Source organism: Poecilia latipinna, unplaced genomic scaffold (assembly GCF_001443285.1).
Source record: "Poecilia latipinna isolate Pla-1442-1.1 unplaced genomic scaffold, P_latipinna-1.0 Scaffold308, whole genome shotgun sequence".
Lineage (NCBI taxonomy): Eukaryota > Metazoa > Chordata > Actinopteri > Cyprinodontiformes > Poeciliidae > Poecilia > Poecilia latipinna.
The window spans coordinates 279,321-292,687 of NW_015112924.1; the positions used below are offsets into that span (position 1 = coordinate 279,321).

The 13,367-nt window shown below is 37.8% G+C and overlaps 1 protein-coding gene across 2 annotated transcripts in view; it reads right to left on the reverse strand.

Annotated features, from left to right (window-relative positions):
• Positions 1 to 4,755: 4,755 nt before the first annotated feature.
• The window catches only part of grik3 (glutamate ionotropic receptor kainate type subunit 3), a 149,568-nt gene continuing 140,956 nt past the window's right edge, over positions 4,756 to 13,367 (reverse strand). For both annotated transcript variants that reach the window (XM_015034672.1, XM_015034673.1), the window contains exons 14-16: positions 12,813 to 13,038; positions 12,285 to 12,535; positions 4,756 to 11,101 (exon numbers count right to left, since the gene is read on the reverse strand). In XM_015034672.1, the coding sequence (XP_014890158.1) occupies positions 10,736 to 11,101; positions 12,285 to 12,535; positions 12,813 to 13,038 (843 nt within the window). In that variant the 3' untranslated portion in view covers positions 4,756 to 10,735. The remainder of the gene's footprint in view (positions 11,102 to 12,284; positions 12,536 to 12,812; positions 13,039 to 13,367) is intronic.

Below are 13,367 nucleotides of genomic sequence, written 5' to 3' on the forward strand. Positions count from 1 at the left end.
GCTTTTGAGGAAATTGAAGGTTTTTAGGTGCGTCTTATAGTGCGGAAAATACGGTAGCTGTTTGTGACGGCATCCATTTTTGAGAGAACAGTATTGAACAAACAACATCATGAGAACCATTTACCACAGCAGATCCATCAGGGATAAAGTGGAAAAATGTAAAGCAAGAATATAGATTTTAAAACAGTATCATGACAATACAGAAAAAAAATCATAATTTATGAAAAGTTTGCCATTTGTAGCCTCCTTCCAAGCTTTGTCCCTTTGTTGAAATGAAATGTTTTTATTTCTTTCAAACCGATTTCCATTCAGAAACATTATCTACTTTCTGGGGGGATGTTATTTTTCTAAGATGATGACCTCGGCTATAACAAGGTTCATCGCACACCAGCCCTCCTTTCAAGCCAATTTTGAAATGCAGTTTCTGCTGAGATACATCTCTCACCCAGTGGGTCCACTGAGATGGGCATGGCACAGGTCAGGCAGTCATTCACCCCCAAATGGGTCAATGATGCGCAGCCATCGTCGTCTAACACATCGTCCCAGAGTGAGGAGCTTGAATATCACCCAGCGACGTCTCTGTCAAGGTCATCAAAAAGAAAACTTGACTGGACATGTGCCATCAATGAGAGCTAACTGGCAAGAGCTCAAATGAGCAACAAGCTGAGGCAGTTCCCATAATGGCTTCTGCTGCAAAGCCTCCATGCAGCAGTTTTGTAAATTATAGTCTCGCTCTTTAAAATTTTACGTAGGCATGGCCTAAAACACCATCAGGATCTGACACGGTTCGCTTCAGAAATCTAATTTTAAAAAGTGAAATTGTCTGATCAATTTGATAGATTTCAGCTATTTGTGCTTCGTGAGGATCACGTAAAAACCTTATAATTAAGTTTCTAAGATATTTACATCAGAATAATGTCACATAAGACCAATAAAAAAACGTTTTGGTTAAATAACTTGTGTTACGACTGTTTGGCCAACAAAATAATGGCTAAGTCTGCTGATTTGACAATGGTCTTGGCAGACAGTCAATGACAACTTCCACCACAGAATATACTTTTTGATGCATTGTGATGCAGACAAAACCGATTTTGAATCAATTAACAACATCAAATTTCAATTATCTTTTAATTTAATTTAGAATCCAATTTTGACTAATTCAAAAGACGGAGCTCAGAAGCGAGTGACGGCAGCACTCGGATAGTTTATAATGAACACAACAAGGTCAAACAGAGTGTATCCTGCACCCGCTGCATCATAGGGAAAATGAGTTCGACTAGAGATCCACTATATGCAGGTTGTGTGAAACTAAAATTAAATATTTTGTAGCACAACAAACATAAGGCTGTGATGGACTGGCAACCTGTCCAGGGCAAACCCTGCCTCTTGCCTGGAAATAGGCACCAGTCCCCTGTGACCCAGCAAGGATATGTGGAGATACATGATGGATGGATGGATGGATGGACAAACATAAGGAACCACATTTTGTAATTAAATGCTGAAGTAGAAGTAAAACAGCTGGTTGTGATGCCACTGTCAGCCTAAATCAAGGCGGTGATTTAAAGTCATACCTCCCTGACTTGAAAAAGTTTTAAGTCTAACATCTTAGCAGCTGTCTGCCAGGAAACCGAGTAAATGTTGCGTCCATTAGCTGACAAGCTTGATGAAGATGCTGATTTTCCTGTTTAACGACATGAAAACTCTGCTTGATTGGCCAGTGAACTTGTCTGACCTGAAGAAAAGCCACACATTAATTGGGAGAAAAAAAGAAATTCCACTCAAAAAGGCTAAACAAACCAAACCAACAGCAAAAACGACCAAATCTAGATACCCTTCTAAACATATTTTTTTCTCTTTTTCTTTTAACAGTCGGTTTATCTTCAGTTTTTGTGCCGCTGCATGACCAATTTTTAGGTATCTTTTAGATGTTGAGACATTTTCCGCATAACTCGTACCTCTGCATTTCATCACTGTTCAGAGTAAAGCAAGTCCAAAAACATTGACAAGTCATTAGAGCACTTAACATTCCTTTAACTTGTATTATGTTAAATGAGCCTGAACATATATTTTCCATCAGCGACAGTAATATCGTTTTGCTCACGAGTGGTAATCAGGCTCTCATCTTGTTGTGTTCTTTGCTCCTCAAAGCTCTGACTCTTACCTTCTTTGTCTCTCCTGACAGACACTGGATCCTGGCTTTCATGCCCAAATCCTGTGCTCCAGTGATCCACTGTAATATATATTGTATTCCTATTGGCGCCGTTGCTTCCCTCACCAGCATGTGCACCCAACTTTTCACTGATCCTAATTACCAACCTGGAAGATTAAGAGAGCAAAACTTTTAACACCACCATACACAAGTCTCCAGCCAAACTCAATTTGTTGGATTGACTTATCTTCTCCTGGTTCTCTGATGTTCTCGCGCTCTCCTCGGCCCCAGTCAGACGCTGCTTTCCTTCACATTCAATCTTTATCTGGTCATTTCAAATACTACTACAAATCCCCTGCGTCCCCTCCAAGTGCCATCCTGAAACACGGTCCCAAAATCAGCACAACCTCTGTGCCTCTAACCGTTTCCTGCTCTAGAGTTTCAGACTTTGTAAAACAGCTTAAGCGTAATCATAGCAAATAGATACTTTGGATCGGGGTCAGAACTATTACTGGTCAACTATAATGCATGAATATGACTGACTCCTGCTGGAAGGTGAACTTTCTTTTACACCCCGACATGTTTTCTTCCTGGATCAATTTGTTTAACTTCAATCCGAAGTGTATTTTTATTCCATTTGAAAAATGTTATAATACATTTACACAATAGAATTTGTGAAGAAAAAAAAAAGAGATTTGTTATAGATCCTACATGTAAACTAAGAATTGTAAATGAGGCATCACATATTCACAGTAATACTGTGAAAAGTGTACATACCTCCAAGTGTAATTTTCTAAAAACTATTCCAAACACCAAGACAGCCTTTTAACATTGAAGAAAAATACTTTCTTTTCTTCAATGATAGATGAGCTCCTTTCATGAAACCGGGTGATGTCCTTTAATGGCTTTTTGCAGTAAAAAATAAATAAAAATATATTGAATCTATAGTTTCTGGAATGTAGTCCATTGCATTTACTGAACACTTCTGCAGCGTAGATTAAACATGCATCTAATCAAAAACTCATGTTATTGTGCCAACTTTTAAATTATGTTACGTGTTTGTGAAACTAGTTTTTATCATAAATATCAACTCATGTTCATGTTCAACTTCAACTTCTGCTGTCACATCTTTCAAGCTTTCTTTCTATTCCCACCACATCATTTCTTGTTTTGCCCCAGCGCTCCTGATCCTGCCAGCCCCGTGTCCTTTTCCGTCTCTCTTTTCATTTGGCCGGCTCCCATCTTGCCTCAGTCTGCCTCTTTCTCTTTTACATACTCCTGATGCGCTCCTGCTGGCCCCGGTCTGTCCAAGGGGATTAATTGATAGTGAGAGATAATAAATCTCCCCATTAGGCGCAAGGCCCCTGCCCATCGCTCATTATCCGCCCGCTGCTCCTCAATGCCGTGGCCCGGGGTTCCCTGGCTTTTTTAACATGCACATCTGCCACTGCAGCGCCAGCAAGGTTAATCTCTCCCTATCGCACTTTATTGGATCCCTTACGTTGAGACTCTGGCTCATCCGTGAATGAACATAGAATAAGTGTGTATTTAGCCTTTGTCCCTTAAATCTATAATTGTCCTTCTTCTGGTTTCAGGAATAAACCGAAAGCTCAAAATAAATTCTTAGGTGTAACTTCAATGAGATTATTTTTTATACATGAAAATAAACCCATATATTCTTACTGGTAATGTGCTGATAGACATTTGAACATCCTGAATGTTTGTTTTTAAATGGGAGCAGCATGGAGTCTGGTTTTTCTTATTTTTTTCTACATTTCTAAAAAGACATGTTATGTGTTTTTATTTTGCAGATACTGCTATTTGTATTTGTTGTTGCAGAATCGTTAATAACATGTGCTTTAAGGTCAAAAATGAATGCTACAAATTGGTCATCTAGTCAAACAAAATGTACCAATTAGTCCAAAATAGATGCATCATGTCAAAGTGATGAAATTGTCTCCAAGAAGAGTCAAGGTAGTAAAATGACCAAAAGTCTAATCAAAGTAGTAAAAGTGTTTCAAAGCTTCAAGAAGACAGAAGGATAAGGTTTGATTCTTCATTTAGGATTGTCACCCATCATCGTCCTATTTTCAGTTTGGTTCAGTTTATGTATAAAACACCAATTTACAGCACGTATCGTCTACAAGCATTTTACATGACAATATTTCTCTTTGTCTTCCCTTCCCCCCCCCCAGAAGCAGCTCTGTTTTGAGGGTATCGTTTTGTTTGTGTGTGGGGTTGTTGCGGTAGAGTGCGGGCTGCATGAGACGCAGAGAAGGAGCTCGTTCATTGCTTCTCCTGGCACTTGTTGATCTATGCCCATCTACTTTAATGTGCACAGCTTGAAAAACAGAGCATGATCTACCAACTTGGTTTTCTGCTGAAGATTTTTACACTTTAGAATAACATTTAGAATAAACAATAGTGTATTTGCTACTGCAGTTTCCTCTTTGTGTTATATGATGTGCTCTCACATTGTACGTGAAACTGCTGTAACTGTTTCTACAATTGTAAACACAGACACCACTTCACATACAGTACAACCAAAATATTGTCCAAATAATGTGTTTTTATTTCCCCTTAGTTCTTTTTTCTTCTTTTTTTCAGCGCATAACAACAATCAGTAGAACAGGTAGGTTGTATTTTTTATTTAAAACTTCATTTAACCCATACAGCAAACTGTACAATTAAATTATTCACAGTGTGTTAAAAAGAATAGTTCAGTAAGTTTTCTATAGTAGTTTGCTGAAACCCTCCAGTGTATTATTAAGATGCTCTTTTTACACGTACAGTTACAATGAAAACAAATACACCTGCCCCACTTTTTCAATAATTTTTTCATGTTTTCTTAGCAAAATCTTACAAAAACTATATTCATAGAAAGTCTGTATGTTCACAAAGAAAACCCTGGTTGGCACCAACATATTTCTCATATATTTGGGAGGGTTTTTTGCCAGATGATAGAAGCGTTAGGGCTAGAAAGGAAAATAAAAAAAAGGTAAAAATGAAAAAAAAAAGGATGAAAATAAAAACATTTATCACACACAGGTAATAGAACAGGTTTATGTAGATTACATTTTCTGTTACTTTTCTCTCACATTTCTTACAGGTTTGTGTAAAATGACATTATTCACATTATTTATTTTTAAAAAAAGATGTTTATATTCAGTAACCAAATGGACTGAAGCAGCCATGTTAGAATCAACAAAATTTCATTCAGGTATTGTTGCTGCCACACATTAAAGAAATGTTGTACAATGAGTCTCAAAAGTCTTTTAATCACCTGCAAGAAAAGTTCGAGTACACATCGGTGTGACGGTACAATAGCATAACCGTAGATCAGCAGCAGTTATACTTTAGACCAGGTTGTAATGGGGAATTTGTGAAAAATAAAGGTCCACTGACACAAGAAACGCCTACTCTGAGGAAATATCCCTTGAACTCTTAGGGGAGCTCAATCTCTCCGCTTCATTTTCACCATATAGAAATATATTAGCCATCATAAAAGACGATTTACATACATGTTCTCATCTAGATAGGAAAGAATCCAATATATCATTTTCAAACGTATTTCTATGAAATAAACGGGGTTTGGGGGAAGTGGATTCGGGACAAAGTGGGGAGGAAGGGTAAAGTGGCCAGATGAAATAAATAGCATCTAGAACGTATTTGTGAACAGAATGAATATATAACTGTATAAATTTAGTAAAATACATCTTCTCCTGCCAATCTTATCTACATACTCTACTTAGCAGAAGAGAATCGATAAACAATTATACAGCGAGTCTCTACCAAACCAATGCTAAATTTTACAGATCAAAGTTTCCTTGAATCATAGATAGATATTTTCTCTCTTTTGTCACTGTGTATTGACAATGTAAACCTCACAGAGGTTCAATGTTCTCTCTGCTTCAGCATAATAGCATCTTACAGACTCCTCCAATCTTTATTCTGGGTGATTTTGCTGGAGATAAAAATGTATAGGCATTACAGTCCAAACAAACACAAGAATAATTGACTGTTCTTTCTCAAATTACCATACAGTCTTTCAGCAAAAGTCCACATCAGGTAATTAAGCCGATCAATCATCTATTCTGAGATCCCCTTCAAGAGTGGTTCATTTTTCTTTTAAACCCAAGCCTTTTTTATGTCTCTTTTTTTTCTTCCATTTTGCAAAAATAAAATAATTATAAGTTATTTTCAAAAACCTTGTAAATTACACCTGACATGGAAAGGGTTTGAAAATGTGTTTGAAAAAATGCGACATCCAGGCACTCTGTGGTCACAATCAACCAAAGAGCAGTTGAGAATTTAATGAATATAGCCTGATTAAATGCACTTAACTTTCAGTAAATACCAGTTACTCATTCCCTTAAGATATCCACCCAGAGCTGTTGCTATAGTATTGATTGTTGGTGCTATTTCCAGGAAGGTAGCAGAAGTTGAAGTAACAAAATTTGTTTTGCTAGCTAGACATACTTTTTCTGATGTAACTGGTTTGCAATGAGTTACCTAGGCTGGTCATCCACGACCCATGATGACCCTTATTTAGGGTATAAAAGTTGTAACAGTATTGAAACATAATGTCTTACATATGTGTCTACAGAGAGTTTATTTTCATTTTACAATACAATTAAAGTTCAATGTTTTCAAAGCTTGAAGGAATAAGATGGATAAACATAAAACCTTATCTAATGTTCTCTGTTTTAGTCGATGCTGATCAAAGTGTCTATTGGCAAAACATTTAATCACAAGTCAGACATTGTTTGGGATGTTGAGCAAATGCAACTTATACTGTAAAAGAGCTTTTAGTGGACGGTATGACAAGAAAAGCACTATGTAAAGTTTTGAAGTTGCAGTTTTTCAAGCATCCACACTTCCTTGAATGTTTAATTGGTGCAATACAATTCAGAATCAATCCAACATAGGAAAAAGCAGTGGCACTAGCAACTACAAAATGGTCGCAAAGTCATCCAAAGGGAAACTGTCAAAGTCAACACAAGTCTTGCTTAAGGAGACATCATGCTATGAAACATTGCGGGAGGAGTGTTTCTGCTTTAGGGCATCGATCAGTGAGTCTACCAAGGATTTCAATATGAATTTTGAAGTTGCCCACAAAAATGATTGATATAAAACAGAACTCATGTTTCCTAAAAAATAATAAGATACTTGGTGAAGACTGGAGAAACTACAGAAATGAAGCCAACAACAGTGTTGTGTCTGGAACAGTTTGGAAAGGGGGGCACTGAAGTTGTGGCTCTTGTCCATAAACTGTACCTTGTAGAATATTATGCCCACTGACATAAAAGTCATTAAACTAAAAATAAATTGCATCTGTTCCAAAATCACCATTTTTCTGAAGAAAAATGCTATTCAAGATCAGAGAGAACCAATCACAGAGATTCCTTTATATAACTTAGTTTATGTGCAGACTTGTCATTTCACGAAAACTTGGGAGGACAACGGCATTATAAAGGACAATGTTTCAAGAAAATGTAAGGGCTTACATGACAAAGCTGCAATGCCTGGGTTAGGTATGGATTATTTACTGAAAACAAGGAATACTGAATCTTAATAATCAAGTTACAGTAATATCATTCCATTAATCCATAATACGACAGCTAGATCTAAAAAAAAGTCTAATATTGTGAAAAAGTACAATATTTCTTGCCAGTCATCTCAGAAAAAGAAATAGTCGTTTTATAGATTAAGACTCTTTAAAAGCACAGGAAACCTTTGCAGGTTCTTTGAGTTAATTAGCTAATTACTGTGAGACACCAGGAATTTTAAATAATGTTTTTTTCACAATATTCAAATTTTCTGAAGCAGTGAATTTTGAGTTTTCTTTATCTTTAAACCATAGCGATCAAAATTTCAAGAAACAAAGGCTTGGAATATATCATTATTTATGTGATGATTCTATGTAATATATGTTTCACTTTCTGAGAAGACTGACAAGAAATACTCAAATTTTTCAAAGTAGCTTACCGTTTAATGTTCAGACAGTTCTGGAGTAACCAGCACTTTTATTGGTCCATTCAATGGAACACCACTCCTCCCCAACCTGTTTCTGGACACTGCCAAAAGACGGCTTCAATAATTTTTCATTTCTTACAATAAAGCTGTAAAGAAATGATCCCTCCTGTTAGGGTAGCTAGCTTTTAGCAACTGCATATTAGCAACAAGAGCAAATAGCCAGGTAGACCACTAGCTAATATCAGTGTGATATTTGTTTTCCGCTATAAGGAGAATAATATAGAAAATAGATATCGTATGTAATAAATCATGGATTACTGCCACATGACAAATAGTGGGTTGGTCTTGCTTTTGCAAACAAAACATCCATGACTAGTAGAATAATGGACTCCACTAGACCCCTGAAGGTCTGCTGTGGTATGTGGCTCCAAGATGTTAGCAACAGGTCATTTAAGTCCTGTAACTTTTGGATGGGGCCTCCATAGGTCAGACTTGTTTGTCTTACACATGCCACAGGTGCTCAATTGGACTGACATCTGGGAAATTTGAAGGGCAATTTGATAAATCAAAGTATTGGAGAACCATTTTTTTTTATTTTGTGGCATGGAGCATCATTTTCAATGAGCCTACAATCATCAGGGGAACTGATTTTATATGAAAGGGTGCACATGGTCTGCAAGAATGCTTGAGTAACTGGTACATGGCAAAGCAACAACCTCATAGATCCCAGAACTCAAAGTTTACCATCAGGACATTGCCCAAGGCTTGCCTTTTTTCCTGCAGTGCTTTGTATTTCCCAGATAGGCAAGGCAAAGGGCCATCCATGTAAAACAATAAATAAAAAGAATAAAAACAAACACCCTTCAGGGGAACCATGACAGGACAGTCTTCCACTGTCCTGTTTCCAGATCTGAGGCAGTGGACAGGGGTCAGCAAATGGATGGGCACCCAAACTTATCTGAAGCTATGCAGTTTCTTACTCAACAATCCCTGATGCGTTGGACATTCTCGACACCTTTCCTTCATAACTAGCATTATCTTCTTTAACATGTTGAGTCACAGCACCTCTGTTGGACCAAGCAGGCTACCCTTTTCTGTTCATGTGCATCAATGAGTCTCGACTGACTGTGGTCCCAGTTCATCACTTTTCTTCCTTGGACAATTTAAAATGAAACTGTCTGCTGCAGACTGCAAACCAAGAGCTCCAGTTTTGTAGATGCTCTGATCCAGTTGTCAAGTCAACACAATTAGGCCCTTCTTAGACTCTTACTCAAATTCTTTCGCTTCCCCATTTTCCTGCTTGTATGGAGCAACTATATAAATTAAATATTCACTTCTTTACACATTTATCTCACCCGCTACTGAGTATCAAGTTGAAATTCTAATCAGTTTTCTTGCCTTCACCTGTCAGTATTCATTTTGTTATGCCTTGGCGGTGTAAATTAAAGCACTTAAAAATCCATGATCAATTTCACAGGTGATGACCCTATTTTTAGTTTTAGTCTACATATCAAAATCAAAAAGATAGTCAAGAAATGCTATAGATCGTCTTATTCTGTTAAAATTGAAGTGTCATTTTAGTACAAATAAAAATATGCGTTGCTATTCTGTTTTTTACTAAAATTTACAGGATTTTGTTGTCCATTTTAGTGTCAGATTTTTGTATGACTGATTGGTGTTCTTTATTCCAGGTTATCATATAATTGGGATCACATAGTGAGCTATGCCTAGCCATAACCAGACGCAGATAGTTAGATTTGAATGCCTCTTACAGCAAATAAACTGGAGAATGAGTCCTTTAATGTCCCACTTCAGCCCCTCCAATTCACTGTTAATTGAACACCTGGTTATTAAACAACTCTGGCTCTTGATGTTCTGAGTATAAATCTGTTGAATGGTCAGGTCTTTGGCAATCAACATGTTATCTGATAACAATCTAATTATGTACAAAGTAATTTGAAAGAAAAATGAACCTTGAAAAAAAAAAAGGCAAAAATCATGTCAAATATCCCAAGTTAGAATCTTATGTTTTTAATATACAGCTGATGTGTCCACAATCCACTCTGCATAAGTGATTACGGTTGTTTTTGTATGATACTATTTTTAGGTACACATCACAGCTACATCAGATGTAAATTTACTGTTTCACATCTTGCTGTAGGTTCTACCAGTCACAGTGTTGCCAACACTAAATGACACAGACACCCAGCTGAACCTGTACATATTTGAGGTAACACTTTCTGCTGCCAAAGGTCATTCAGTTTTGTGGAAATCAACAGGCTAAACAAAAGAACTTCATATATAACCATGATTTATAACAAAACTCCCTTATCCTTCTGGAACTGTATCAAAGTCATTTATTGCCATTTTCAAAAAGCCTTTTTTTTTCATTTGCCAGGCTATGTTTTCACATACAATTTTAAATCTTTTAAGTGACTCAGGGTCCACTGAATATTGTGTTTTCTCTTGTGGTACATATGTAAACATCAGACTCAAACTGATTCATATTTGGGTGTACCGTTTCCTTTGTCGGGTTGTTTTTCTGCCCCTTGCACAACCTTTACAACCACAACCAAGTATCTTTTGTAGTGTTGATTACAGTGGTGTCTGTCATACCTGTGTGGCTGATGCTGCCAATTTGAGTTGCCCATGTTTTGTAAGTGTACCCATGTCACTGTTGTTAATGATGTATCTGGTGATCCCGTCTATGCCATTGTCCCTGGGCTCCGGCACCGCCCCTGAAATGTTGCTCACGAGGTTCTTGCCCTGCGGGGAACACATTGTCAGGGGAACACAGGAGCCATCCCAGTGCTGCAGCTCATGTTGTCCTTTCCTGGGAGTCGTCGGTCGTTGTAGGCGTGCATGTTGATCACTGCATCCGTCTTCACCATGACCGGTGGCTGAGGCTTGTGTTTCACCCGTCTCTCGCAGGTGAACGACAGTCTGATCTCGTCCACCATGGCGCTGCACAAAGACCTCTGGGCAAAAAGGGAGGATCCGGGGAGGGACACGCGGAGCAGAGGGGAAAGGGACGGGGGGTAAATGCCTTAGCTTTAAATTGTTCTGACAGCAGAGGGTGTCTACAGTCTAAAGAGCAGGAAATGGATGTGGAGTGCTCATGTTGCCTTAATAGCTTTGTGTGTATATGCGCCTGGCTGTCATTAATGTTACACTGCAACCTCACCACCACATGTGGTATGCACATAGCTCATTAATATCGCTGTGTCAGTGGCACTGAACACATAATACACAGAAATGCATGCAAAAATGCACACAGCATGACTCAAAATTATTGATTTATGCCATTAAGGGGTTGATGCTATTCTGCTATCTCCAATGACTAATAATGGATTAATTCCCTGTTCCAATTTGTAGTAATGCCAGCTAAATGAGTAAATGTTGTGGTGCTAAGGCCAAGTACTCCAAGGGATTAGTCAAAGAAAGGCATGCAAATCCCTTTATGAATTTTTTGAATCAAAAGCTATGAATAGAGCATTAGCTTTAAGATATGCAGAAAAAGAATCATATGAGAATAGCTATGGTTCCTAGCGACTGTAAAAATACAGGTGCATCTTTATAAATAAGGATAGCATTATAAAGTTAATTCATTTTTGCAATTAAGTCTGAAACAAGAAATTCATAGACAGAGGAACTCAAACGTACAACACTTATAAAATACCATGCTTCTGATAAATGAAAATTGAGGTCAGGATAAGTAATTCTCCATCTGTTTTCCACTTTAAATATAAAAATCAAACACAGTAACCTGGTTTTATAGGTTTGGGGTCAAAACTGCATTATTTTTGGAAATATTTCATGATTCAATGCACCTTGACAAAACCCAAGTTCCAACTAGAGAAAAGTAATCCAGGACATGATGGGCACAGGTATGATTTTATGATATGGCAATATAAACATCTTTCAAAATTGTAGTCAGAAGGTGAAGTTTTGTTTTGGCCTAGAAGCTTTCTCTATAAGAACATTCCTTCATGTTTTCTAAGTCAAACTACCATGGCATTTTATTTTTGTAATTATACAAGGTTAACCCTGTATAATTACAGTATGTGACATCATGCTTTAGACCAGCATTCAAAACCACACAGTGAGAATAAATTCATGAAAATGCTCTTTAAAATTCATAATCTGTAGAGATATATACCTGTTCACGTTCGGTGGTCTTTCTCAGCTTGTAGATAAATTCAGCAATTGCCACAAAGACAGACAGCACCAGACCAGATGCCAGCACAATGAATATACCACCCAGGTTCTGGATCCCCATGGGGCCCGTCTCGCGACGCTCCTCATCCAAGCAGCCGCTTCCGCTCCACCACTTCTCCTTCAGAACGTGGAGAAGCCCATCCTCTAAGATGCTGAGGATTGCTATGCTGATTTTGTCCCTGTATGGCGAGCCTGCAAGCAACATAAGGTCAATTTAACTTTTGATGAAATTCCAGCTGGACTCTGCGATAATAAGGTTCATAAACACGTTGTGGCACACTGTCTTGACGAGTAGCTACATTTTTTTTTTGTCTTTTTTACCCTGCATACCTACTGCATCGAAGGGCTATTTCTCTTGCCCTCATCTTTCAGGGAACACAAAAAGCACACCTAACTTACGAAAAAGGTTTGAATTTTTCATAGTGCTGGAGCTCTGCAATGCAATTTGGAGGCTATTCATAAGTCTTACCGAGGGGAGTGCCGATGCCGTAGCCTTTGCTGTCAATAAGCCCTCCCACTTGTGTCAGGTTACAGTTTCTCCTAGTGATATAATCAATGGTGGTGGACTCTGTAATGAGTGCATAGTCAGACTTCAGCACCCTCTGAACCCCGTCTTCCACAGACTTCACCAGAGACGTTCTCGGCCTGCTGCTCATGAAGGCCCACATCTTCTCAAACGTAGAAACCTTTGATTTCTGTGAGGGATGGAAAAAGAAAGTTGTAAAAGTAAATTAATCTCCGAACTTCGTTTTAACATTCTTCGATGCTGGAAGGCAAAGGAAAAGTAGCTGGAAAAGCACACAATGTTTTTATTAACAGAAGAAATGCTGAATTCAAATAAAGCAACTTTTTAAATGCAATAGCCAAAGGTGTTTAAAGTGAAAAAATAAACTATTAAATATGGGTTGTTCAGTAGCGATGGAGATTTTCTGAATGCTAAAAATATGTGAGACTACACAGATGGTATGTGTAATTACGCTACAGCTCTTAGTGGTTTATTTAGCAAAAAACCAAATAGATTTAA